Genomic DNA, 24,842 nt, shown 5'->3' with positions numbered 1-24,842 from the left:
AGACCCTTGTGAGCTCAAAATGATACTTGGAAAAAAAACTACCAGGAAAGCCATAGGTTCCAGAATCAATTTTTAATTGATCAGACTGAATTTTTTCAGTACATAAAAATAACCAGATTTTCTTTGTTTTTTTGTTTTTGTTTTTTGCAGGTAGTCGAGAAGCAGCATTTGTCTATGCCATTTCCTATGCTGGTGTTGTTTATGCCATTACTAGAGCTTGCAGCCAAGGTGAACTGAAATCCTGCAGCTGTGATCCAAAAAAGCGGGGGCGATCCAAGGACAAAAAAGGAGACTTTGATTGGGGAGGATGTAGTGACAACATCGATTTTGGAATTGAATTTGCCAAGGACTTTGTGGATGCTAAGGAAAGAAAAGTAAGGGATGCTCGAGCCTTGATGAACTTGCACAATAACCGCGTTGGAAGGATGGTGAGTCCGTCTAAATCTTTATGTTCTTTTACGTGAATATTATATTCCCTAAATAAACAGTGATCAGGAATGTTTCAGAAAGTCGATAAATCACCTTGCATGATCAATAGTGATGAATACTCTTTTTTAGCAGATTTATCTAGGAATTAAACCAAATGGCTCATCAAGCTTATAATTTCTCTCCACTGACACCAATAAAAAAAAATTATATATAGAAGTACAGAACGCAACATCGTCCCTTCCCTGTTCCAGATGTGTACATGTGTCCTATTCAGGGGAAAACAGATCTAAACTTTTTAAACTAGTAACGGTGTTTGGAAAGAAACCACTGGAGGTTAAAGTAGAAATATTTTGTGCCATAAATATATTTCGATGCTGGGTAATTTATGGTCCTCTAGCTCAAGGAGAATAAACAGTTATGGTTTCAAAGGGAGTCATAAGATAACATCTAAAGAGGAGAGAGGTTATGGGAGACATAAATCTGCCAAATTTCATATGCCCATATTGTAGTTTCAGCTGCAAATTGGATATTTTAGATTCCTGGCTTGCCTAATACAATAGCATTGTCATTCATAATTTCAATAATTATTAATTGTTACCAGAGCAATCCATAGTTTAAGCTAGAGTCATTTTTATTACTTGTTTGCAACTCACTTTGTGGAAAGAACCATTATTTTCTTTTCTTTTTGGTGCAATATGGGGTGCTTTAGTTATCCTACCAACAAGCATAAGATGGCATTTCAACGCTTGGAGTCTAATGCTCTTCTAAAACATAAACATCACCCAACTATAACATCAATCCTTAAATATTATAGTTTCAATAAATATTCCCCTTTGTGGGATAATAAATATTTAACAAAACTGGTTGACAGAGGGATCAGACATATGGGACAAAGGTAGCGTACCCATTTGTCACAGTTACTGTATGTCTCACTGGCACACTTAAGATTTTCCTAGTTATTCCTACAACATGGGGTGTATTGGACAACACTGTTCCCTGAATAGACTTCTGAACAGGAGGATCTCATTCACATGTGGAAATGCCCCAATTTGGTCTGCTACTGGCAGGGAGTGTCAGATAGTATTAATTGTGCATTTCATCTTCGATCCTCCCCTGAACCAAAGAATGCAAATCTTAGGCATTTTGGAACTCCCAGTTGAAGACCAACACTTGTAAATAGCTCCTGTATCTAGAAAGCTTACCCTATACCCACAGTGGTAGCTCTAAAGAATTTGGAAAGATTTGGATTAGATGGCTTTGCTAATTGGTGTATGGGAAAAACAGATCCTGGAGGAGTAAGCATCTGCGACTCGGAGGTCAGAATTGCAGGGGTCTTTGGAGTGGGTTCATCTGTTGTGTGTACAAGCTATGTTAGTGAATGCCTTAATGTTCACCATGTAATTTTCACCTTACATAAAAATGTTAATCATAAGCATATTATAACTTCTGGTTATAATAGAGGTCTTTGTATGATATCTCTGCATGTGGAATTTCAATGACAGCATACATGTACAGTATGTTCTTGTGCAGTTCTCTTTTTTTTCTGTATGGTAAATACTTTGAAAAAAAAAAAACGTTGTTCTTTTCAATGTGTTCAAAATGTTCTTTTCAAAAACTTTTCAAAACTTTGATTAAAAAAATGTATCAACAAGGATAAAAAAACATAACATACTTCTTAACAAGGTCAAACAATTGCAAACATTTCACAGATTAAGCAATGAAAAGGACCAATTAGCCAATTATTGGCCTAAAATGAAAGAAAAGCATATAGGTCTATTTTGTTGACATAATAAATCATCATGGAACTCCAATCTAAAATGCCTTAAATTAGGTAAATTAGTTTAAAGCGTTACTAAGCCCACAACAGTAAAATCTGTCTGTATATGCAGAATAGCATGCTTGTTATACTCACTGTGGAACTTAAAGTGTTTGTAAAATCAGAAGGTTTTTTATCTTAATGCATCTAATGACTCTATTTATTAGGATAAAAAACTTCTGTGTGCAGCAGCCGCCCCAGCACCCCCTAATACTTACCTGAGCCCCATCTCTCTCCAATGTCCACGAGTGCCTCAGTAGTCAGGGACTCTCCTCCTAAATGGCTGAGACACAGCAGCGGCCCATTGGCTCCCGCTGCTGTCAAAGTCAGTTGGTCAATCAGGAGAGAGAGGGGGTGGAGCCGAACAGGGGCTCAATGTCTGAATGGACACGGAGCTGTGACTCGGCTTGGGTACCCCCATAGCAAGCTGCTTGCTGTGGGGGCACTCGACAAGAGGGAGGGGCCAGGAGAGCTGAAGAGGGCACCTGACAAGAGGGGGATCTGGGCTGCTCTGTGCAAATCCACTGCACAGAGCAGGTAAGTATAATATGTTTGTTATTTTTAAAGAAAAAAAATGAGACTTTACAATTACTTTAGGGGTTAATCTTCTGCATTGTGTAAAAAGGCTCTTTGATCCTGTATGCACAGATCCTCCTCCTCCTGCACCATTACTCGGGACAAGTCCAGATAAGACACAGTGAGTGCACATGTTCAGTTTGTAAGGTTTTTTTTTGTTTTTTTTGGGGGGGGGGGGGACTGGGCATGCCATCGGCACAGTGCCAATCAGCGCTGGCCGGATCTAGGGTGAGGGGTCACTAAAGCATCGGAAGTTTTGTCAGAGGAGAGTGAAATCTCCTCCTACATGAACATTCAGCACTCGGGCAGACCCTGCGGTGTATCACGTGACCGCTGTATAGCGATCATCTAAAAAGGTATATAGCGGTATTATTTTTATGGAACACACTGATTTATAAGTTGTAGGCACTGCGGGGGGGGGGGGAGGGGTAGATGCACTATTTTTATATTATTGGGTTTAGTAACACTTTAAGTATATATATATGCCGCTATTGCTGCAAGTGGTAATAGCAAAAGTATAACCCAGTAATATCCATTTTCCAGGCTAAAAAGCAAATGATTGCCAAACAAATAGCATGAGGTCAGGGCACTATCTTAGGGAACATGTAAAAAAAAAAAACATTTTTATAAAATTCTGTTTGGCATGGAGCAGCAATTTTAATATGCTTGAAAGTCAACAAACAAACAAAAAATTAAAAATTCCTTTTAATTACATGGCTGGGTTGAGGGGAGAAGGGCAATGAGGCCTCCTCTTGTGCTTTATGGATTTACTGGTACCACTTTCTTTACAATTAGATTTGCATGAAGAAAAAAAACGCTAAATCACACAGCTAAATAGGACTTAAACGGTACCACACCAAAAAGGTTTTTTGTAAAAACAACCAAATTTTATAACATCATTTAAAAAATCCTTGATGAGGGCCTAAATTACACATATAGAGAAAAACTGTACAATGTAACATCCTCATTAAGGGACAGTAGGTTAGTAGGCTACATTATCCCTTCATAGTAATTCCTTCTATAATGTAACCCTAGAATACGAAATTACACTTATGAAATCTTGATTGTATTCTTCAATATGTTTCGTAAAATATATAAAAAAAAGAGAGAGCGCACGCCAGCCCTAGTGTGTTATCGTTTAATAGATGAAGATAAGTGTATAAAAAACAAGGGTTGCACTCACAAACATCCAGCGTTAAATGGAGTAAACAGCTCCATAATAGCCTCCTCTCCTGGTCTGTAGGGATCAGTTAGCTCACAGCAACTAGCAGCGTGGTAAAGTATTCCAGTAAGCACAGACCGCTTGCTTGCTTGTAACACACACCGGCCAAAGCACTCGCACGGACCAGCCGGCGCTGCGTGATGTCACTCGTGGCCAGGGAGGGGATGCACAGTGATGCAGCTGACTCCTCTCGTAAGCTTCATGCAATTGCTAGGACAACATGTTCCGGGGGCGTGGCCTCCTTTTTCAGGTAACGCCCTCATCTCCTCTAGTGATAATATATGCTCAAATCCCCCGCCCCTCCTATCTATGAACCAATGGCATCATAACAGACCAGGAGCACGGAGTACACAGCAAGAGGTATCTACAAGACGGAGGGGGTTATATAGCAACAGCATCCTAAAATGGTGTTTAGTACAAATAAAGATAGAGAATTAGCACTATCTTTAATGTAAATCTAAATAAAAAGAATTCTTGTCATATGTAATTAAAACTTATTAAAAAGTACTTATGTGAACAGTACTATAAAATATACACTATATATTAGTTAATATCATCAACAACAGAAAATCACGATGCGAGGGCATAATCATACATATCAAAATACATGAATAAATGATATATAGTATACATAATACAACAACATATCAATACAGATGCAAGACGTCATAGCATATCCAATGTAAAAATTAATTGTATTATATTATATGGTTTTTAGGTGGTGAAGAAATAAAGTTATATTAAGCTATAAAGTATATGGTGGGGTCCCATACTAAAATGGACCCCTATCTGATAAAATTATAATCTGATTCATACAAAACGAAAGTATAAAACTAAAATAATGAATATGGAGGATTTATAAAGTGAATAAGTATTCAGGGCAGCACAGTGGTGCAGTGGGCAGCACTCCCAACCAGCAGCACAAAGGGTCACCGGCTCAACTCCCATCCACAACACCACCCGAATGAAAGGCCAAAAAATGTTACATAGTTAGTAAAGTTGAATAAAGACACCAGTCCATCCAGTTCAACCTGAGTGAGTGTGGGTGCGTGTCTACAATTATCCCTATTTATTTAAGGTACCCATATAGCGCCGTAAATTTACGCAGCGCTCCACGCATATATCGCACACTCACATCGGTCCCTACCCTCAAGGAGCCCACAATCCAAGGTCCCCAACTCACATTCATATACTGGGGCCAATTTTGGACAGAAGCCAATTAACCTACCAGCATGTCTTTGGAGTGTGGGAGGAAACCGGAGTACCCAGAGGAAACCCATGCAAACACAGGGAGAACATACAAACTCCAGGCAGGTAGTGTCGTGGTTGGGATTCGAACCAGCGGCCCCTCCCACTGCTAGGCGAGAGTGCTAACCACCACACCACTGCTCAGCCCAAACAGAATATGCAGAATATACAGAATATGTATGTCTGAACATACAGAATATGTATGTCAAGCAGAATATACAGAATTACATCTATAACATCATATGAGAGTACCTATTTCAAGTTCTTCTTTTACCCCTTCTGGTGCCATACTGTTTAGAGTGAAAATTCAATAGGATTTATGTTTGCATAAACGAGCAAAACGTTCACCTTCCAGTATAGACATAGGTATGGATTCTATACCAAAAAGTTCCAACCCTGTAGTGCTGCCATCATGTTTATGCTTAAAGTGACGTGGCACACTATGCTTCTCAACCTTTTTTTCTATGAACCTACGGTGTTCACCAAAGCGGGTCCTCATCGCACGCACCGTTCTACCTACATAGAGGTACCCACATGGGCACCTCAACCCATAGATAACAAACTGGGTATTGCAACATATAAATTGTTTAATGTAGAAGGTACGGCCATCTTTACAACTAAATGACTTCTGGCCATGAGAGATAAATTTACACGCTTTGCATTTAATGTCTTTACATCTATAACATCCAGTAATGTTAAAGAATTGAAGGATGTTTTGCATTTTCAAGCTTTGTTTGTCTTTAAGGCAACTGGGGGCAATTAAACTTTTCACATTTTTCGCACGTCGGAATACTACCCAAGGTTTATTGGGGAGGATTTTTCCAAGTGTATTGTCCTGCCCCAAAATTGGCCAGTGCTTTTGGACAGCTCTTTTTATAGCCCAGTGCTGATCATTGAATGTTGTAATAAAGAGAATGTCATGTTGTTCTTTTGCAGATGTAGTCATAATCTTGTTCTGGATGCCTTCTCTATATTGGTCTCTCGCCTTTTGAATGTGATGATCTGCATATCCTTTTTCCAAAAACTTTTTTGACAATATGGTTGCCTGATCATCATAATCTTTGGTTCTACTACAATTCCTGCGTAGCCTACAGAACTGACTGTAGGGTATGTTATCTTTCCATTTAGGGTGGTGGCAACTCCTCTGATGCAAATAGGAGTTGCCAGCAGTTTCTTTGAAGTGGGTTTTGGATGTGATGTTGCCATCTCCATCACTACCCAGTTCAAGGTCCAAGAAAACCAGGGAATGAGCGTCTAGTACATGGGTAAATTGGATACCAAACATATTGTTATTACAATATGAGACAAATTTGTCAATAATATCAGGTGGTCCATCCCAAATAATCAGTATATCATTGATATACCTCCCATAGTATACCAGATGTTTGGCAAATGGATTGTGCTGCCAAATACAGGATTTTTCCCAATACCCCATGAACAGATTTGCATAACATGGTGCAAAATGTGCACCCATAGCTGTGCCAGCTATCTGTCTAATAAAATTTGCCCTGGAAAGAGAAATAATTCCTCTCCAAGGCAAACTTAGTGCAATGGTAGATGAATTTGGATTGATTGGGGTTCATATAATCTGCTTTGGATAGGAAGTATTTGACTGTCCTTAGACCACCCTCATGGGGGATTGACGTGTAGAGTGAAATCACGTCCAAGGATAACCATAAGTACCCTGGCTCCCATTTGTATTGCTTTAAGGTGTCCAAGACATGTGCAGAATCCTTTATGTATGCAGGAAGGGAAGTAACAAGAGGTTGGAGGAAAGCATCCACATATTGAGAAACTCGACTAGTAATGCCATCCATACTGGCCACTATCGGTCTACCAGGTGGGCATACCAGGTCCTTATGGACCTTCGGAGTGTGGTAGAAATACGGCGTCTTGAAATAATTCATTAGGAAGAATTGTTTCTCTGATTTTTGTATTAGACCCTGGGCAAAGGCTTGATTCATCAATACCGTTAGTTCCACTTTGTATTCTGGTAGGGGATCATTTTGCAGTATTTCATATGTAGCATTATCAGATAGGAGCCGATATGCTTCCTTGAGATATTCCACTCTATCCTGAATAACAATACCTCCTCCTTTGTCCACTGTGCGAATTGCCAGACCATGATTCTCTTTAAATGCAAGTAGAGTGTCTTTTTCTTGCTTGGAGAGATTAGGCATATTTACTTTTCCATGTGGTGACTCACAGAGTTTTCTAAAGTCTGCATACACCATGGCGTAGAAAGTTTTGATGTATTCATTTTTAACATGGTGCCGGTAAAACGTGGACTTCGGACGAAATGTGGACTGTATAATCCCATTGGAAAAAGATGTCGATATAGGCAAGCCACATGGATAGATGGACCAAAAACCAACAATCTTCAAAAGTGGCTGGCAGTCAATGGAGCAATATAATATGGTCTTCTGAAAAAGGAAAGGAAAAGGAAAATATACTCAAGTTATAATGCAACGCAACATGTTGGTAGGGGCAATCGATAAACATAAACAAAGGTGGAATAAATGAAATACTTATAGATCCCATTTAATGTAGACCCCAGTTGTACTTAAGCAGTAGAATTCAGAACAGTATATAAGCATCTTTACTAGGTAGCATTTTTTTATGTGACATGCATATCATAGGAAGTAAATGGAGGATAGTGTACATTTTTCGCCTAGGATAATGACATACAAGGGGCAGGGTCACACATTTTTTTTTTTACAAAAAAAAAGTAGACAAACAGAAAAAAAAAGACAGAAAAAAGACAGTTCTGTTCTGGTAGTGGAGGGGAGGAGAGGGAAGTCTATCCAAGCTGTCTAGCAAAAGTGACAGTTAGGCTGGATTCACACCCATGCATTTTTAGTGCTTTTTGCATTTTGCAGATTTGCACTACAGAACATGTTCCATAGGAAACCATGTTAAACTGTAGTGCAAATCTGCAAAATGCAAAAAGCACTAAAACTGCATAGGTGTGAATCCAGCCTTAGAGGGTTGTGACAAACCAGTTACCACTGACAGGGGTGCTTACAATGTTTAGCTTTTATTCGTATATGTAAAAGCTTTACCCAGAATGAAAAGAATTTGCTGTAGCTGCTTAAAAAGTTCTTTTTTTTTTAACTATAGATTTTTATTGATTTATACAGCTTACACGTAACATATGAAGCGTTGCGTACATCACAATCCATATTCAATTTACGTATCAAATATCAAACTTACAAATGTAAGAACGTTGTTTTCATGTGAGCTACTTACATTACAACAAAACAAAACGTGGCCTCAACAGGAGGTAAAGCCCTGTCACCCCTTTTGGGTACACACTGTGAGCAGGCTCTGCAAAGGTACAGTTATAAAGTAGCCCTCCTTGGACCTTGTTGAGGGTCTCTGGAGATAGAGCGTACAGTAAGTTCGGTACGTGTAGTTTTGTTAACCATTAAACAAACATTGAAATACTTTCAGTGCTGAGTAACACACATATGCAGGTACAGGAGTGGTTACATATTTGCAGTAATTGTAAGGCAACTCCTAGTAGGAACACTCCTATTGTTTGGTCTTACCACTTGATGACCGGATGCATGTGATGAGTATCAGCAAGGGTTAAACAGAAATCAGCAGTCACAAATGTGGAGATGCATATTGTGAAGTTCTCCGATTTTCCCAATATCTGTGGAAAACCAGAGCTCTTCTTTTTTTATATGCAAGTAGTTTTTCCATTAAATATTGAGCATTAACTCTAGAAATCACTACCTCAATTTTTGGAGGTGTTTGAGAGCGCCATTCTTTCACCAAGGAAATGCGGGCAGCAAATAATATATGTACAACCATCCTCCTCTGTAGTGGAGGAAATTGTTCAATACCAATGCTTAGCAATGCGAGTGCAGAATCTAATGTAAACGTGGTGTGTATAATGTCTTGAATAAGAGAAGACACTTCCTTCCAGAAGGTTTTAATCACCCAGCAGCTCCACAGTATGTCCAGTAGATTGCCTGTAGATTGACAATTTCTCCAGCAAAGTGGAGGAGTATTTGCATCCATCTTATGAAGGCGTAGAGATGTTAGGTACCATCCATGCAAAATTTTTTGGCCATTGTCCCAGTGGTCTTCACATGTTGAGGATCTGCAATTGTATTTTACAGCTAAGTGCCATTGACGTAAAGAAAATTCTTTTTGTAGTTCTTGTTCGCATTTTATCATGTTAGGTAGTTTAGCTTGCATGCACAGGGGAGTAGCAAATTTATAGAATAGAGATATCCCGTTGTGTTTCGCTGGATATTTGCTAAGCAGGTAGTCCCATAGGATTTGAGGTACTTATATTGGCCTAGGTGTACTGGTGGATGGATAGTGTTTTATTTGGAACAGTTGGTATCTGTCCAGTACCTCTTGTTCCTCTATTGCAGATGTGAGAAAATGTACACCTCTTTTTTTTCCAGGATTGGGTCGATAGATTAGGGATTAGGTATTCATATGCTGCTAACTGGGTTTTTAGTTTGTACATTGGGGTATCAGCAAACTTCTGGTGTATCATGAAGGACCATGCTGCAATAGTGGCTTGTACTGTAGGGTAAGGAGGAGTTTCTGGCTTATGGTGTATGCAGGCGGCTATAGCCAATGCTGGGAGGTTATATCCTGGGGTGATTGCACATTCTATGTCTGACCACCTATTATCAGTTTGGCAAGAGAACCAGTACCGCATTTGGTCCAATATTGCTGCTCGGTAGTATACTTGTGCGTTGGGGAGGCCTACACCACCAAGGTGTTTTGGTTTATATAGTTGTGCTAAAGCAATTCTAGGTTTTTTACCCACCCAGAGATATTTCTTCAAGCTATTCGTTAATTGAGTAAAGAATTTTTGGGGGATAGGAATGGGCAACGTTTTGAAGTGGTGTAACAGTTAAGGCAGTATTTGCATTTGGTATGCAGCTATCCTCCCTATCCAAGTTAGGTGCAGTTTACTGATTTGGTTCAGCTCTTCTTCAATTCTATTCAACAATGGAGGGTAGTTGCAAGTATACGTGTTAGTGGAAGAGGAGGTCACCTGCACCCCAAGGTAAGTAATTGAGGGGGGAGTCCCAATTGCAGGGGAATATTCTTTTAAGCCTGTTTTTGGTCTCTGGAGGCATGTTGAGAGTCAAGGCAAAGCATTTATTCGTGTTAACTTTGTAAAAGGAGACCTGTCCAAATTTGTGTAGTAGCGTTTGTATTTCTATGATGGAAGACTCTGGGTTAGTAACAGTTAAAATGATATCGTCAGCAAAGAGTCCTATTTTGTGGCTCTTGGAACCTATTGTGATACCCTGTATAGTTTTGATGGATCTGATACTTTCCGCTAGTGGTTCTATGGTAAGTGAGAAGATAATTGGGGAAAGGGGGCAGCCTTGGCGTGTGCCATTAGTAAGTGGAAAGGGGTCAGAGACTGCTTAAAAAGTTTTGAGTGGACTTCAGATTTAATTTGTTCGTTAAGTCTCTTCAAATTCGCTAGTGAATCTAACACTGCCCTCTACCCAAAGCTTTCTCTGTTGCTCCTCCATCTAGAGTGGAGACACTCCACGAAAGGAAGCGTGTTACTGGCTGGATATGTGAAAGGGCAACTTTGTCCTCAGTTTCTTTCTCTATTTCCAAAGTGAGACATCAGGGATCTGTTTAGACATTTGATATGTCACCAAAACCCCATAACGGGGCTCTTAAAAAAATTGTAATAAAATAATAAAAAACAATATTGTAAAAAATAATTGTAAAAAAAGAAATTGAAAAAAATTTTTCAAAAAAATTAAAAAAAAACTACTGGCACAAATCTTTGCTCTACTGACACTGTCCACTGCTCTGCTGATATACACATGTGTGTTTGTGCTCTGTGGTGCACACCCTAGTGCAATAGGCTGCGCACAACAGTGACTGTAACCATGTGAAATTTTTATCATTTTCTTCACACAAATAGAGCTTTCTTTTGATGGTATTTAATCACTGCTGGGTTTTTTTTTTTTTTTTTTACAAAAAAAAGAAAAAAGACAGAAAATTTGGAAAAAAAAAGTTTTTCTTAGTTTCTGTCAAAAATAGGTAATGTTTCTCCTTCACTGATGTCTACTGATGAAGCTGCACCGGTGGGCACTGATAGGCTGCATTGATAGGCACTGATGAGGTAGCACTTATGGGCACTTATGAGGCAGCAATTATGGGCACTGATGGCACTGATGAGAAGGCACTAATATGCTGCACTTATGGGCACTGATAGGTGGTACTGATATGTGGGTAAGGAAAGGGATGGTCAGCACTCAGGATGACATCCAAAATGGTATTTCCTTGTTAAATACATGTACAAAGCTGTAAAACAGCCTATGCGTTTCAGACGTCAGTTCTTAGTCATGGCTAAGGACTGAGCCATGACTAAGGACTAATGCCCGAAACGCGTAGACTGTTTTACAGCTTTGTACATGTATTTAATAAATAAATACCATTTTGGATGTCATCCTGAGTGCTGACTATACCTTTCCTTACTCTGGTACGTTGGTGGTGTCAGCTGCCTCAAGGTCTGAGCACCGGGCGGAGCTTTTATGTACGAAGGTTGCACTGCCTATACACCTGTTTTCCTTGGCACTGATGAGCACTGATAGGCGGCACTGATAGGTGGCACTAGTGGGGACTGATGGGCACTGATAGGTGGCACTGGTGGGCACTAATAGGTGGCACGGATAGGCGGCACTGATGGGCACTGATGGGCGGCACGGATAGGCGGCACTGATGGGCATTTTTGTTCTAGCATGACAAAGCTCAGTGGTAGAAGTCCTTGAAAGTTGCATTCAGTTCACAAACTGCCCTAAAAATGAGGTGCGGTGTGGACCAATGTTATGTGTTTGGGGGCTAAAAAGAACAAGCTATTAACAAAGTGGAGATACAATTTAGCAAATCAATGGTGGAGAAAAATCTGGTTTCCCTAAATCATAGACTTAATAACAGCATTCAAAATCAATCTGCAATTTCTAAAGCTAGCATGATTTTCTATTTAAAAAAAGAAAAAATAAACAAGAAAATAATTGATCATTTTGGCACTAAATAAAGCAATAAAACCTCATCTTGAACACAGAGTTCAATTAAGGGTGCCAGTTTGCAAAAAGAATGCCTTGGAACTGGAAAGGGTACAAAGAAGTGCAGCTATGGGAAGTTATTCACATTAAGGTCACCCTGAAAAACATGAAGACATTGTATGTATATAATAAGAAGAAAACAGATTTAATCTTCACATTTAGATGGGGTTCTTTACAGTAGGTATTAAAAAACAAAAAATGGAATAGTAATTCACAGACTAACTGTCTCTAAGTTATATATGTTTCTAAAAGTGCAAAATAAAAACTATTATTTATAATTATAAAAAATGCTTAATAGAGCACTGATTTAGGGATATTATCCCTTTGCTTTAGGTGGATATTAAGGATTTTTTTCTGCTAAGGAAAATTGGACCATGCGTTCTGATTTTTTTTCCAACTACAGATTAAAGGTTTAAACTATAGTTTAAGGTTTCAATGCCTTTGTTTTTGTTCATTAACGATCACACTCAATGGACTTTTCTGATGATATTATGAACGACATAGTACTGTATGGTAGTGCTGTAGGTAATGAGTGCTTCATAAGCTGCATTTCTATGTAAACGTTACGCAGTAATCCCTGTCCTCTTTCCTGCAGGCAGTAAAACGTTTTATGAAGCTTGAATGTAAGTGCCATGGGGTCAGTGGGTCATGCACATTAAGGACTTGTTGGCGAGCTATGTCAGATTTTCGAAAAACAGGGGACTATCTCAGAAGGAAATACAACGGGGCAATCCAGGTCACCATGAATCAAGATGGTACTAGCTTCACAGTAGCCAATCAAGACTTCAGAAAACCCACAAAAAAGGACCTTGTCTACTTTGAGAATTCTCCTGATTACTGCTTGATGGACAAGTCTGCAGGTAAAGATCATTTGTCTTGTTTGGGTAAAGAAACAGTTTCATGAAGAGCTGTATATGCCCTCCAGCTAAACGCTACTGCAGTAACATGCAAAACATAGCAGTCTTGTTTGATCTTTTAGCAGCCAAAACATTAAGTTGTCTGAAGTTTCCTCTGTTGAAAGTAATCAGTTAAAACCTGCTTTGTTACATCAGGCATGAGATCTATATCACTTTTATGTGTGTTGTATCACTTTTATGTGCTTTTTTTTTACTGTTTCAACATTATCACCTAAGTCCTTGGTTGCTAAAATGTAAAAGCTTATTTTAAAAAGGTTTTATATTATATTTATATTGAAATTACAAGTTTACTGCACTATAAGCATTTGCAAACCTGTGTATGCTCAGGGGGGAGTTTACAATTCAAAGGATAGATGCAAATTTTAGTGCAGTTTTTTTCTATACTCCCACCCCTTCTTGTAAGTCTGTGGTCAGTCAGAGATGCGGTTACCACTGTTCAGAATTCAGAAGATTTCAGGGCACATGATGTGTGGTGCTATAGGGGCACCTTGGAGGAGTGAAATTGTAGGAAAGTATGACATATTATGAAAGTGTGAGAGTTAGGGAAGAAGTGCCAAATAGGATAAGTGCACTATAAGTGTGCACAAGCAAAAGAAGACTTCTTCTTAAACTATCATACCCTACCAAGCCTAATTGTTTAAAGTAGATTTTTTTTGTTTTTTGCATCATGTTTACTAATCCATATACAGCCATCCTTAACGTAAGGGAATATGAGGTTCAGTCATCCCAAACTGACTTCTAACCAGAGTCTACCCAATTTGTGTGGCAGTAAATTAGGATTAAGAGGGAATTTTAAAGTTTTCCACTCTCTGTACATCAGATATACGCTAGTTGTTAGAGAGGAGTGACTGGAACCAGTCTAGTAAATCAAATCTTGTGCTTGTTTAAAGCTAATTCTCACTATGTATACCTCTTTACATTTGCAAAACATATGGCAGGGAGTGAGGAGGACTGAGGAGGTGACTGGGCACTGGCAAAAAAAAAATGCATGCGCATCCTTTATATAAGCCTTGTCCTTCACTCCCAGCAGTCTTCAATTTTTTGTCAGTGACCTTAGGTGAGAGAAGCCTAAAAGAAGTGTATTCCTCCTATGCTGAGGTTATTCCCTCAAGATCCTTTTATCAAACTTCCTAATCTGTGCTGTAGCCATTGCAGCTTCTTTCTGCAGCTTCCAGATTAGCATAGATATACAGGGTCGGGCTTTAATGCTGTTACTGGCACTGTAATCTGGCACTGTATCCACTTTGGCACATGGTGCATTGTGTTCTGTTAGCTACAGGGTGCTATATAGGTCCAGGGCAGTGGTCTGCCAGGATGGGGTTGGTCGCTATGCATTCTGCCCAGAGTAGGAAGACCCCTGCCACAGTAAATTATAGGGCTTGAGCCTTTTTCTGACCCAGTGTGCTGGTGCTGCAAGGCAGTTTAGCTGTAGTGGAGCACAAGCTGGGACACTTTAAACATTGCGACTCAGCCATGAAGCACAAGAGTAATATTTCCCACACACTTATTCAAGAAACCGGCTGTTCAGTAATACTGGGTGCTGTAATCACCAAAGGCTGAAAACCGTAGATTATCAAAGTGAAGAAAATGTCATCAGCACACCAATGATTCCTCCAAAGGGTCCAAAGCTTTATTTTCTTGGTCACATGATAAACATACTGCAACTGTATGGGGTATCGCTGTATGTTTATCACATAACCACGAAAATAAAGCTTTGGACCCTTTCAAGGGAACTTTGGTGTGCTGATGACATTTTCTTCACTTTGATCAGCCAAGAAGCGGGAGCACCGACTTTTCAGATTAGTACCAAGTCTGTCACAAGTCTGTTATGCAGCTGCTACTGTGCATGCACTGCCTCAATTTAGTGTGAAGCAATTTTTCTTCTTCTGGCATGCTTTCTCAGTCAGCACCTGGTCTCTTGCAAAGAACAGCCACCTCTGAACACTTCCTGGGTTCACAGCCTACAGTGTTTGGCACAGAACACTTCACCCTTCTCTCGCAGCAGCAGTGAAGATGGTGAATACCCCTTGGGTACGGGGACAAGAGGTAAGATGGCCTTGCTAGCTCAGGCTCAGCTTAAAGCTTCTTTCTCAAGGGGTCATTACTCTCAGTCCCAAAGAAAGAATGCTTACAGAGCTTCTACATGCATGAACCTGCTTACAGTTTTAAGTGGAGACATTCAGGCCAATTCTGGATCTGAAAACTCTCAACATTTTCCTGCGGGTTTGAAAGATTTGTATGCAATCAACCAGGTCAGTCATTGGCCTCTCCTTTCTGAAAACTTTTTGGCCTCTATGAACATCAAGGATTCATAAATAACTGTTCCCAATTTTCCTCCAAACCACTGCTATTTGCTTTTTACTGTGTGCTCTCAGCACTTTCAATTTGTTTTCCTTCCTTTTGGCTTGTCCATGGCCCCCCAAATATTCAGCAAGATAATCATACTGGTCCGTTACCATGGGATTTATGTTGTGGAATACCTGGATGATCGCCTGTAAATGGACTAGTCCTCCCTAAGCCTGTCCAGGACTCTTGTGCCTTTGTAGTGGATGGTCTGGTGACTCCATGGGATCAGTTCAATCTGATCTATGCATTCCATCCTCTACAGTTTCTCCCTTGTCTGCTCTGCAGGATCAAGTTGGAGGATGTTCCAGTCATTATCGTTGCACTGAATGGGCCCAGGAGGACATGGTAATTGGATATTTCCTGACTTCTGGTGGACTCTCTGTCTGTTAGATCATGTGGATCAATTGTCCCAAGGGTTGGTCCACCATCCTGCTTTTTGGTAATTGACTTTGACATTACAATTGCTGAAGCCCACATCCTGAGCGACAGACCTATTCTTTTCTGTCATCCCTACCCTTCTGAAGTTCACCACCAAACCTAGAGGGCATTCTTTTCATGGTGCAAGGTTAGGAGATTTCATCCTAGGAAGTACTCAATGGCAAACATCCTGTGCTTTCTCCAGTCTGGTCTGGATCAGCATCTGGCCTTGAGTATAATCAAGAGGAAAATCTTGAACCCATGCCATTTTGTTTGAGACCATTGACCTCTCATTTGTTAGTTAAGGCGTTTGTGCAGGGTGCAGCACACAGTTCTCTCCTGTATATTCCAGTGTGAAGTGATTCTGTCACTAAAATGAAGGAGCCAATAAAAGATGTCCCAGCTGGGATAATAGTAAATATTTACTTCTGCTGCTGCCTGCACCACTAAATGTGTATCTTATGAAGTGAAATAACCACCTGAAACTTCTTCAGTCACTGACACTTCCAGGAGTGTTGGATTCCTGGTTTCTCACTGCGCTTACTGGTCTGTTTAACCAACCCCTAAGTCACTACTGTGTCCTGTAGCAATGTAGGGGTTTGTGAGATGAAACACTGAACTCAGGAGTGAAGGAGATGAGAAGATGGATACTCCATAAATGTTGGTTCTGAAGAGATGTCCGACCTAATTAGAGTGGCATGCGCAGGTGGAAGCACCGGTAGAGGTAAACATTTACAATGATCTTTGTAGGGAAACCTTTTATTGGCATTTTAATGACATAGTTGATTTATGCAACAAGAGGGTGCATATTTATTTGTTAATTAAAGTTAAAGATGTTTCAACCCCCATTCATCAGTGTAAGTGCAAATTAACAGTAGCACCCAACTTTGGCTAACTGATTTACACAGTGATTGAGTGGCTAGGGATTCTTTTTATAGCCATACAGTTGTATCAGTTTGTATGCCTAAAGATGAAAATAACACCTGTACAGAGGCTTCCAATGCTTCTGAAAATGTTATCTGTTCCATTCCGAGTCACTGCATAAAGCTAGAGAAAGAAATGGAAGTCAGAACCCCTGATCTGCATACTTGTTTAAGGTCAGTTACTCAAAGCATGAACTCCTGCAACAGCCAGCAATGAGCAATTCCTTTCCTCTTCCTACCTCATTACCACTCCTATGTCATCCCCTACAATATAGGATCAGCAGGGATTGCTGGTCCTGCATTGTATGTGATGATGTTTGTGACAGGGTCAGGACAAGACTAACAAGAAGAGTGACCTTGGGGGAATGGTCATTCTGCAGGACACAGCAGGGCAGTGAAACACCTACCTACCTGTAAGTGTTGTTCCCCCTTCAGCTGCATGAGCATGGTGTTGCTCTCTTGCTGGTAACTTAGCATTTTCATCAGCGATTAATGTGTCACTAAAGCCATCTATATCCTAATTGCCAAAGAGTTTGGATACACTAACAAAAAGTAATCAATCACACTTTTTCAAGTAGGATAAATACCTTTAGCTTTTTCATTTAGGTTATATGACTCTTCTCACGCTCTGCATGTCTGTGTGAGCAGGGGTACGCTGCAACACATCAGGTGATCGGTTATGTGCAGATTTCCTGCAGACTCTTGCACTCATGTCCTCCACCTATCACACCTCTGATCCTCCGATCCCCCTGTGAGTGGCTGCTATGGGAAAAAAAAGTTCTGCCACCCACCCAGTGGCAGCTGGTAGGTGAGGTGTTAAAATGTGCAGTATGCTGGGAACTGGAGTTCAACCTTGCCTACTAGCACCGCTTACTCTCTTTCCCTTGACCCAGTGGCATACTAGATTTCCCATGAGTGGTAGAGAGTGATTGGCTGAGGTTGTCAAATGGTGACCCAGAATTGGCAGTACTACTACGCAATTATGTCATGTGGGTATGTTGGAGAAGAGAGGAACGTGGCAACACTGTAGATGGAAGATCAGCCTGCAGAACGTTGCCACTGGGAATGAAGAAAGGCAAGCTACAGGCAGGAACACCAGGTGTTTTCTATATACTGTTATGGTTTTACAGCAATAGAAGACCCCACAGAAATTGACAAATGTAATTGGGAGCCTCTAATGAAGAAATACATTTTGGGCTTAATGACACTTTAGTCCTTTGCATCAGCAAATAGCAAGGCAACTAGTATTTTCAAACGATCAATTAAACAATTGTAAGTTTCTTTGCAAGTACAAAATGCAACAAAACCTTAATAATATTTCATTGATATGACCTTCACACTAAATACTTAGCAGTAGGGGACATGTGCAAGTGTTGTCCCTATTTGGATGCCTAAATATATACTAGCTGTACGTTAAACTATAGGACCATTTGTTCTGAAATGACAGGATCATTTAGGGTAAGTATAAGGTTGGACAGGAAAATGTTGAAGACAACAGTAAAGATCAACAAAAGATCTTTTTTGCTAAGAAGAAGTTGATTTTTCTATCATTCTGCTTGTAGCATGTAGCCCACGGGAACAGTTTTAATGGCCATTTAATCCTTTCAGTCTTTCAGTTGCTGGAGGGAGTTAAGGTGGACCACAGAGAAAGATGAAAAAGAGTTTTCTATGAAAAGAATGTGATGCCATTCAGACATGACATGCAGTGCAGGGGAAATAAGTCATGTGTGTATCGGATCTCAGCTGTGAAGCTGACTGACTGAGCCACAATTCTACTGATACACGTTGTACTAGGAAGTGACAATCAACTTTTATTCTTTTACTTTAATCAAATATATTTTCAAGAAATTTTTGTCATATAAAACAGAATGTGACACAAAAAGGCTATGTCACAGCAAGTGTACCTAGAGAAATGCAAAATGAGATGACCAAGGCTAGATATGATGAAATCAACTATCTGTCACAAGTACAGATTTTCCAGTTGAAATAACGGCTAATGTAAAATTCATCAATCAGACAGTATTCATTCTGTTGAGTCAACTGTGTTCCAACAGGGATTTCCCCTTTGCTTTATCAGGAAGCAGTGATGTCATACACTAAATTATGTGAAAGCATGCAGCCTAAGGTTTTAAAAAAGCCTCCCAGACACATAAATAACTTGCTCTCTCGCTCTCTCTATTTGTACCCATTCTGCTCTACTGTACTCTACTACCAGTATTTCCCCAATTCATTTATGTATGTGTTGCCAACTTATGATAAGGCTGTGGGCTAATTTGTGCACCACTGTAAATGCTATACCAGTTCAAGCTCAACAGTGAAGTTATTAATAGTCACACTAAGGTTGGATTAAGCATCTTTCCAAGTATAGTATACAGTGGTAGCATGGTAAGCATTTTTCAGAGAAGCTTTGGAGCCTTAGCTTTTTTTAAAATATTCTAGAAAATGAACTGTCAATATCACATTTGAAATTAGACTAGCCGCCAATTATACTATGAAACATTGTTTACATATGTCTATGGTAGGCCTGGAACTAGTTATGCAGTTTTGTCAGCATTTACCATGGCTCTGTGTATAATTTAGGCAATAGGAACTGGTTTGCATTTTAATCATGTTATTCTGCATACTGCACCATTTCAAAATTTTCAAATTAGGATGTAATATTACTTTCTATTTTAGACTTGATAGTAGAATAGTATATAATAGAAGTTTTCCTTGGTACCAAATGTGGTGTTGTATACAGCTTGTTTTATTACATGTGATTTAACTTGATGCCAGAGCTAGATGTGGATAATCTTTAGCTACCAAATACAGCTCAGTGGTATTGATTTACCAAAAATAAATGCTATATCTTAAAAGTTCAGAAGCAGTCATCAGCATGCATATAACACCTATTACCCCAATTATGGCTGCATTTTTAAAAAGTGTGTCCAAACCCAAACACAACAATGTAATGGGGTTGATTTACTAAAACTGGAGATTGAAAAATCTGGTGCAGCTGTGCATGGTATAGCCCAGGGATCTCCAAGCTATGGCCCCCCAGTTGTTGCAGAACTACACGTCCCATGAGGCATTGTAAAATTTTGACAGACATGACTAGGCATGATGGGAATTGTAGTTCCTGAACAACTGGAGGGCCATAGTTTGGAGACCCCTGATCAGCTTCTAATTTCAGCTTTTTCAATTAAGCTTTGACAAAAAAAACCCTGAAAGCTGATTGGTTTCTTTGCAGAGCTGCACCCAATTTTACAATCTCCTGCTTTAGTAAATCAAGCCCAATATTTTGCTGGGCTGCTTACCAATCCTTACATATGGTGGCTGCAATAGTTTTCTTAGACTTTTTTCCTTTATTTTCTCCTGGTGATCTAATCAGTAAGTCTGTTATTTTTCAGCTTCCTTTACCAGACCAAGCTGTCCAGCAAAAGTGGAAGTTAGAGGGTTGAGACATTTAACATTGACAGGGGTACTTACAAAGGTCTGCTTTCATTTATGTATTTAAAAAGTTTTATCCTGAATGGAAAAAAAGTGCTGTAACTGCTTTGAAAGTATTAACTGGGGTTTGGCTTTAATTTATTAGTCAAGTCCATCTAAACCTGCTAGCCCATCTAACACAATCCTCTCATCAGGTTGACAGTGCTGATGTCCAAAGGTGGCTCTGTTGCTCCTTCAGTGGAGTGGAAACATCCTAAGACAGGAAGTCTGTTACTGGCTGGATTTTTGGGGGGAAGCTCAATAGTGATTGATTCCCTGTAGGTAATGACATTGGAGCAGTTGCTTGACCTCATTTGTGGTAGGCTTTCTTTGTGTGCTTTACATACTGTAAATACAACTGTATGAGTAGCCAAAATGTTAGCTTTTAGTTTTGGATGGAGTGAGGATTCAAACCCCTGTAGAGTTTTCATTGCTGTCTGTGAGCCTGATGTGGAGATTCACTTTCTATATTTGTCCTTGTGACCATTGTTATCTAGCAGAAGTTGATGGGAAATTCAGAATGTTAGAGTTGTCACTAAAACAGGAGGCAAATTGAAAACTTCTAAAGGAGACACCTGTTTTGGTGACAGCTACTTGAGAAGGGTACTCTACTAATTTTGTAGCGATTTTCTCTCACTTTCTGTTCCACCTCCAGGACAGGAAGCAAAAGTTAAAATATTCTCAATGGCACATAGATAGCAACAAATACACCCTTTTTACCCTTTCATACTCAATCCAAACTTAAAAACAAGAGACAATGAGAAGTTATTTATTCTATAGCCAAAAGGCCATTTGGTTTAGTAACCGATTTTCATCAATGTGCCCTTGTATAGAGCTCCATAATACAACCAGAGGTTTTCTACTAGGAACAACTGCAGAACTAGCAGTATAAGACAATAAGGACACCTTTGAATCAAACTGTAGAGGTATACTTTCTTGGCCTCCAAGAGTCAGCTGGAGAAGCATTTTGGTCTCCTATCAAAAAGACTAACAGCAAGTAGTTTGGATCAGTGTTGGCGATTAGGAAGGTTAAGAAGACAAAGAAGAAAGGATAGGTTAATAAATAAGTCCTTGATTATCAATAAAAGAGAACAAAAATGAAAACGCAATCTTGGAAATGGGAACATTTTGAGTTTGTCCTTGTACCTTTCCAAGAAAAATTATTCTGGTTGGGGATTACTTTTCAACGTTTCAAACTTGCATATTTTTTTGATGTTAAATGATTAGTTTGTCCTCACTTTTTTTAACATATTGCAATATGCTGTTTTTCAGGTTCTTTGGGCACTGCAGGAAGAGTGTGTGACAAAGTCTCCAGAGGGACAGACGGCTGTGAAGTTATGTGCTGTGGTAGAGGTTATGACACCACTCGTGTTAACCGAACCACCAAATGCGAGTGTAAATTCCACTGGTGTTGTGCAGTGCGCTGTAAGGAATGCGAAGAGACAGTCGATGTGCATACATGTAAGGCTCCAAAACGGGCAGAATGGCTGGATCAGACTTGAATCAAGCAGGCGTCTACACTTTGGACAAGGAGTCACAGGCCCCGCAAGATTCTGGGTATGAGTGTAGTACAGTTGCATGGCTTCTTATTTAAGTAATTCTGCAAGGCACTAAAGAAAAGACTACACTTCCCAGGATGCAATGCGGACCCTATGACAAAGGCCAGCAAAGAACCAGCCCTTTCTGTAAGAGAAGTTTGCAATAAAATAAGTGGTTTTCTAACTGCGATCCCTGATCTAGTGGTACACAACAGACCACTGCTTGACAGCTTTTTTCTGCTGTGTGGCTTTATATCATTATTGGAGACTGATTCTTATATGCAAGTGCTTTTTGCCAATATGCAACAAATATACTGAGGAAAAAAAAGGAGAATACGTTGATTGTCATCAGAAAATGTTTTTTTGTAGATGCTTTCAAACTGTTAATTATTAGTGAACCCCTGCAGTAACAGCCTGTTTAATGCTACAAATGCATGGGACAATTTCCACTTACAAAAACAAGAAAATGGTTCACTGGAAAGAATATAGCTGTGCACACCATAATTTCATGCCTAGATTTTTCATTTGGTGAACTATGTTTCAAAATATTTTAAGAATATTTTCATAGTATAAAGTCAAGAGCCTTTGTGAAGCTGCTCAGAAGGCCATGTGGATTTTTACTAAATGAAATTGTATGAAATGCTCCCATGCTGACTGCACAAGTTAAAAATGGAGACTTGCAAATTATTCTTTGGATTTTGGAGAACTCTGGATACGACTGTGACACCCATTTTTTGTTAGACTTGCTTCTATGATGTGTATACTGCTTTAATATTTTTTTAAATTTAAACTTATATTGCAAACCCATTTTGTTGTGCTCCTTGCCCATCACTGAAAATGGGTAAATATCCTTATTTATTCATATACATTATAAAGAGGAAAAGAATAAAGTATTAGAGATGCAATTACTGTATATAGTATACCTTTTTGTTTACCATAAACTCAAAGATCTGTTCTTCATCAAAAAGTTTGGGCACAAATTTGAGAATTGGTACTGCGCACCCACCAAGTGTTGAAGAATTATAAGGGCAAAATCAGATTTCTGGGGAAGGTTAGCAGGCTCCACTTAGCTTTCCAACAACTTTAGCCCTGGCAAGCTTCTTCAAATCATACATCTCATCAAATTTTTAATCTCATATGCCGCGTACACGCGGTCGGATTTTCCGACGGTAAACGTTCGATGGGAGCTTGTTGTCGGAAAGTCCAACCATGTGTAGGCTCCATCAGACATTTTTCGTCGGAATTTCAGACAAACAAAATTTGAGATCTGGATCTCAAATTTTCCGACAATAAAAGCCGTTGTCGGAAATTCTGATCATGTGTACACAATTCTGACGCACAAAATTCCACGCATGCTCGGAATCAAGCAGAAGAGCTGCACTGGCTATTGAACTTAATTTTTCTCGGCTCGTCGTACGTGTCACCGCGTTCTTGACGTTCAGAATCTCCGACAAAATTTGTGTGACCGTGTGTATGCAAGACAAGTTTGAGCCAACATCCGTCCGAAAAAAAACATGGATTTTGTTGTCGGAATGTGCGATCGTGTGTACGCGGCATTACAGTGTAAAGTACATTGTAAAGGTTGTTTACACCTAGTCACCACTTTAAGCTGGCCATACACTAGTAGAATTTTGTTTGAAGATTTTCGTTTTAAGAACATTTGTTTGATTCTCTAATCATTAGTGGGGTAAAATTGATGTTGGGTTTATAGTTTCTAGAATGGATTTCTAGAATTAACAAAATTTCTAACACTGTATGTGGTTTTCGTTCAGGAAATATACAGAGACAGCACAGTGGCTAAGTGGTTAGTACTGGTTAGGTCATCAGTTCAAATCCCAACCATGGCACTTACTGCACAGTATTTGTATGTTCTCCCTGTGCCTGCTCCCAAGATATGCTGGTAGGTTAATAGGCTAATGTCTAAATTGGCCCTAGTATGCATTTGTATGAATATGAGTTATGGACCTCAGATTGAAAGCTTCTTGAGGGCTAGCACTGATGTGAATGTGCAATATATATGTGAAGCTCTGTGTAAATTAATGGTGCTATATACAGTAAGTACCTGTAATAAAACTAATAAATTCCAAAATTAAATGTTGAAGGCAGCACAATTTTGAAGTACTTTCAAACAACATTTGTCCAGTCATCAAAATGTACAAAGAATTTTAGTGTGAATGTTCATTCAAAAGTCTACTACTGGCATACCCCACTTTTAAGTACACAATGGGGTTTATTTACTAAAGCTGGAAAGTGCAAAATCAGGCTCCCTTCTGCATAGAAACCAATGAGCTTCTAACCCCAGATTGTTCCATTAAGCTTTGGTAATAAAACCTGGATGCTCATTGTTTTCTATGCAGAAGTGAGCCTGATTTTGCACTTTCCAGCTTTAGTAAATAAACCCCATTGTGTACCTAAAAGTGGGGTATGGACATCTTTAGAAAGCTTAACGGGACAAACTACATTTGTGCATTATGATCTATGTTTCCACACTGATGCTTTGAGACCTACACGATAAAGAATGTCTGCATTTCAAGCCTAATTTGTTTTCTAATAACAGTATATTTTGATTTGGTCCAACCTTCTGCTATGCATAAAAATAATAAAAGTTAGCATCTGAGTGGTTTTAATATTTTTCACCAAATTAATTACCATGAACACTAGTAAATATTATTAGTCCATTACCCTAAACTACCTTTAACTTAAGAGTTGAAACATCTTATAATTTATTATACTGGTAACAGTAGCATCCCATCCTGTCAAAACATGTACTCAACTGAGTTTGTGCATATCTATTGTATTTATTGGCTCTAGGTGCAAAATTGTACACTATGGCCATTTTGTCAATAATATAGGTTGAATTATTGCAGGA

The 24,842-nt window shown here is 39.4% G+C and overlaps 1 protein-coding gene across 1 annotated transcript in view; it reads left to right on the top strand.

Annotated features, from left to right (window-relative positions):
- Positions 1-24,590, top strand: part of WNT2B (Wnt family member 2B) — a 161,864-nt gene extending 137,274 nt beyond the window's left edge. Inside the window, exons 3-5 of the mRNA XM_073615730.1 lie at positions 151-428; positions 12,960-13,224; positions 21,708-24,590. Coding sequence (XP_073471831.1) covers positions 151-428; positions 12,960-13,224; positions 21,708-21,937 — 773 coding nt within the window. The 3' untranslated portion in view covers positions 21,938-24,590. The remainder of the gene's footprint in view (positions 1-150; positions 429-12,959; positions 13,225-21,707) is intronic.
- The last annotated feature ends 252 nt before the right edge of the window (positions 24,591-24,842 follow it).

The sequence above is a fragment of the Aquarana catesbeiana genome, linkage group LG02, assembly GCF_042186555.1.
Source record: "Aquarana catesbeiana isolate 2022-GZ linkage group LG02, ASM4218655v1, whole genome shotgun sequence".
Lineage (NCBI taxonomy): Eukaryota > Metazoa > Chordata > Amphibia > Anura > Ranidae > Aquarana > Aquarana catesbeiana.
This window is presented reverse-complemented; position numbering and strand designations above follow the sequence as displayed.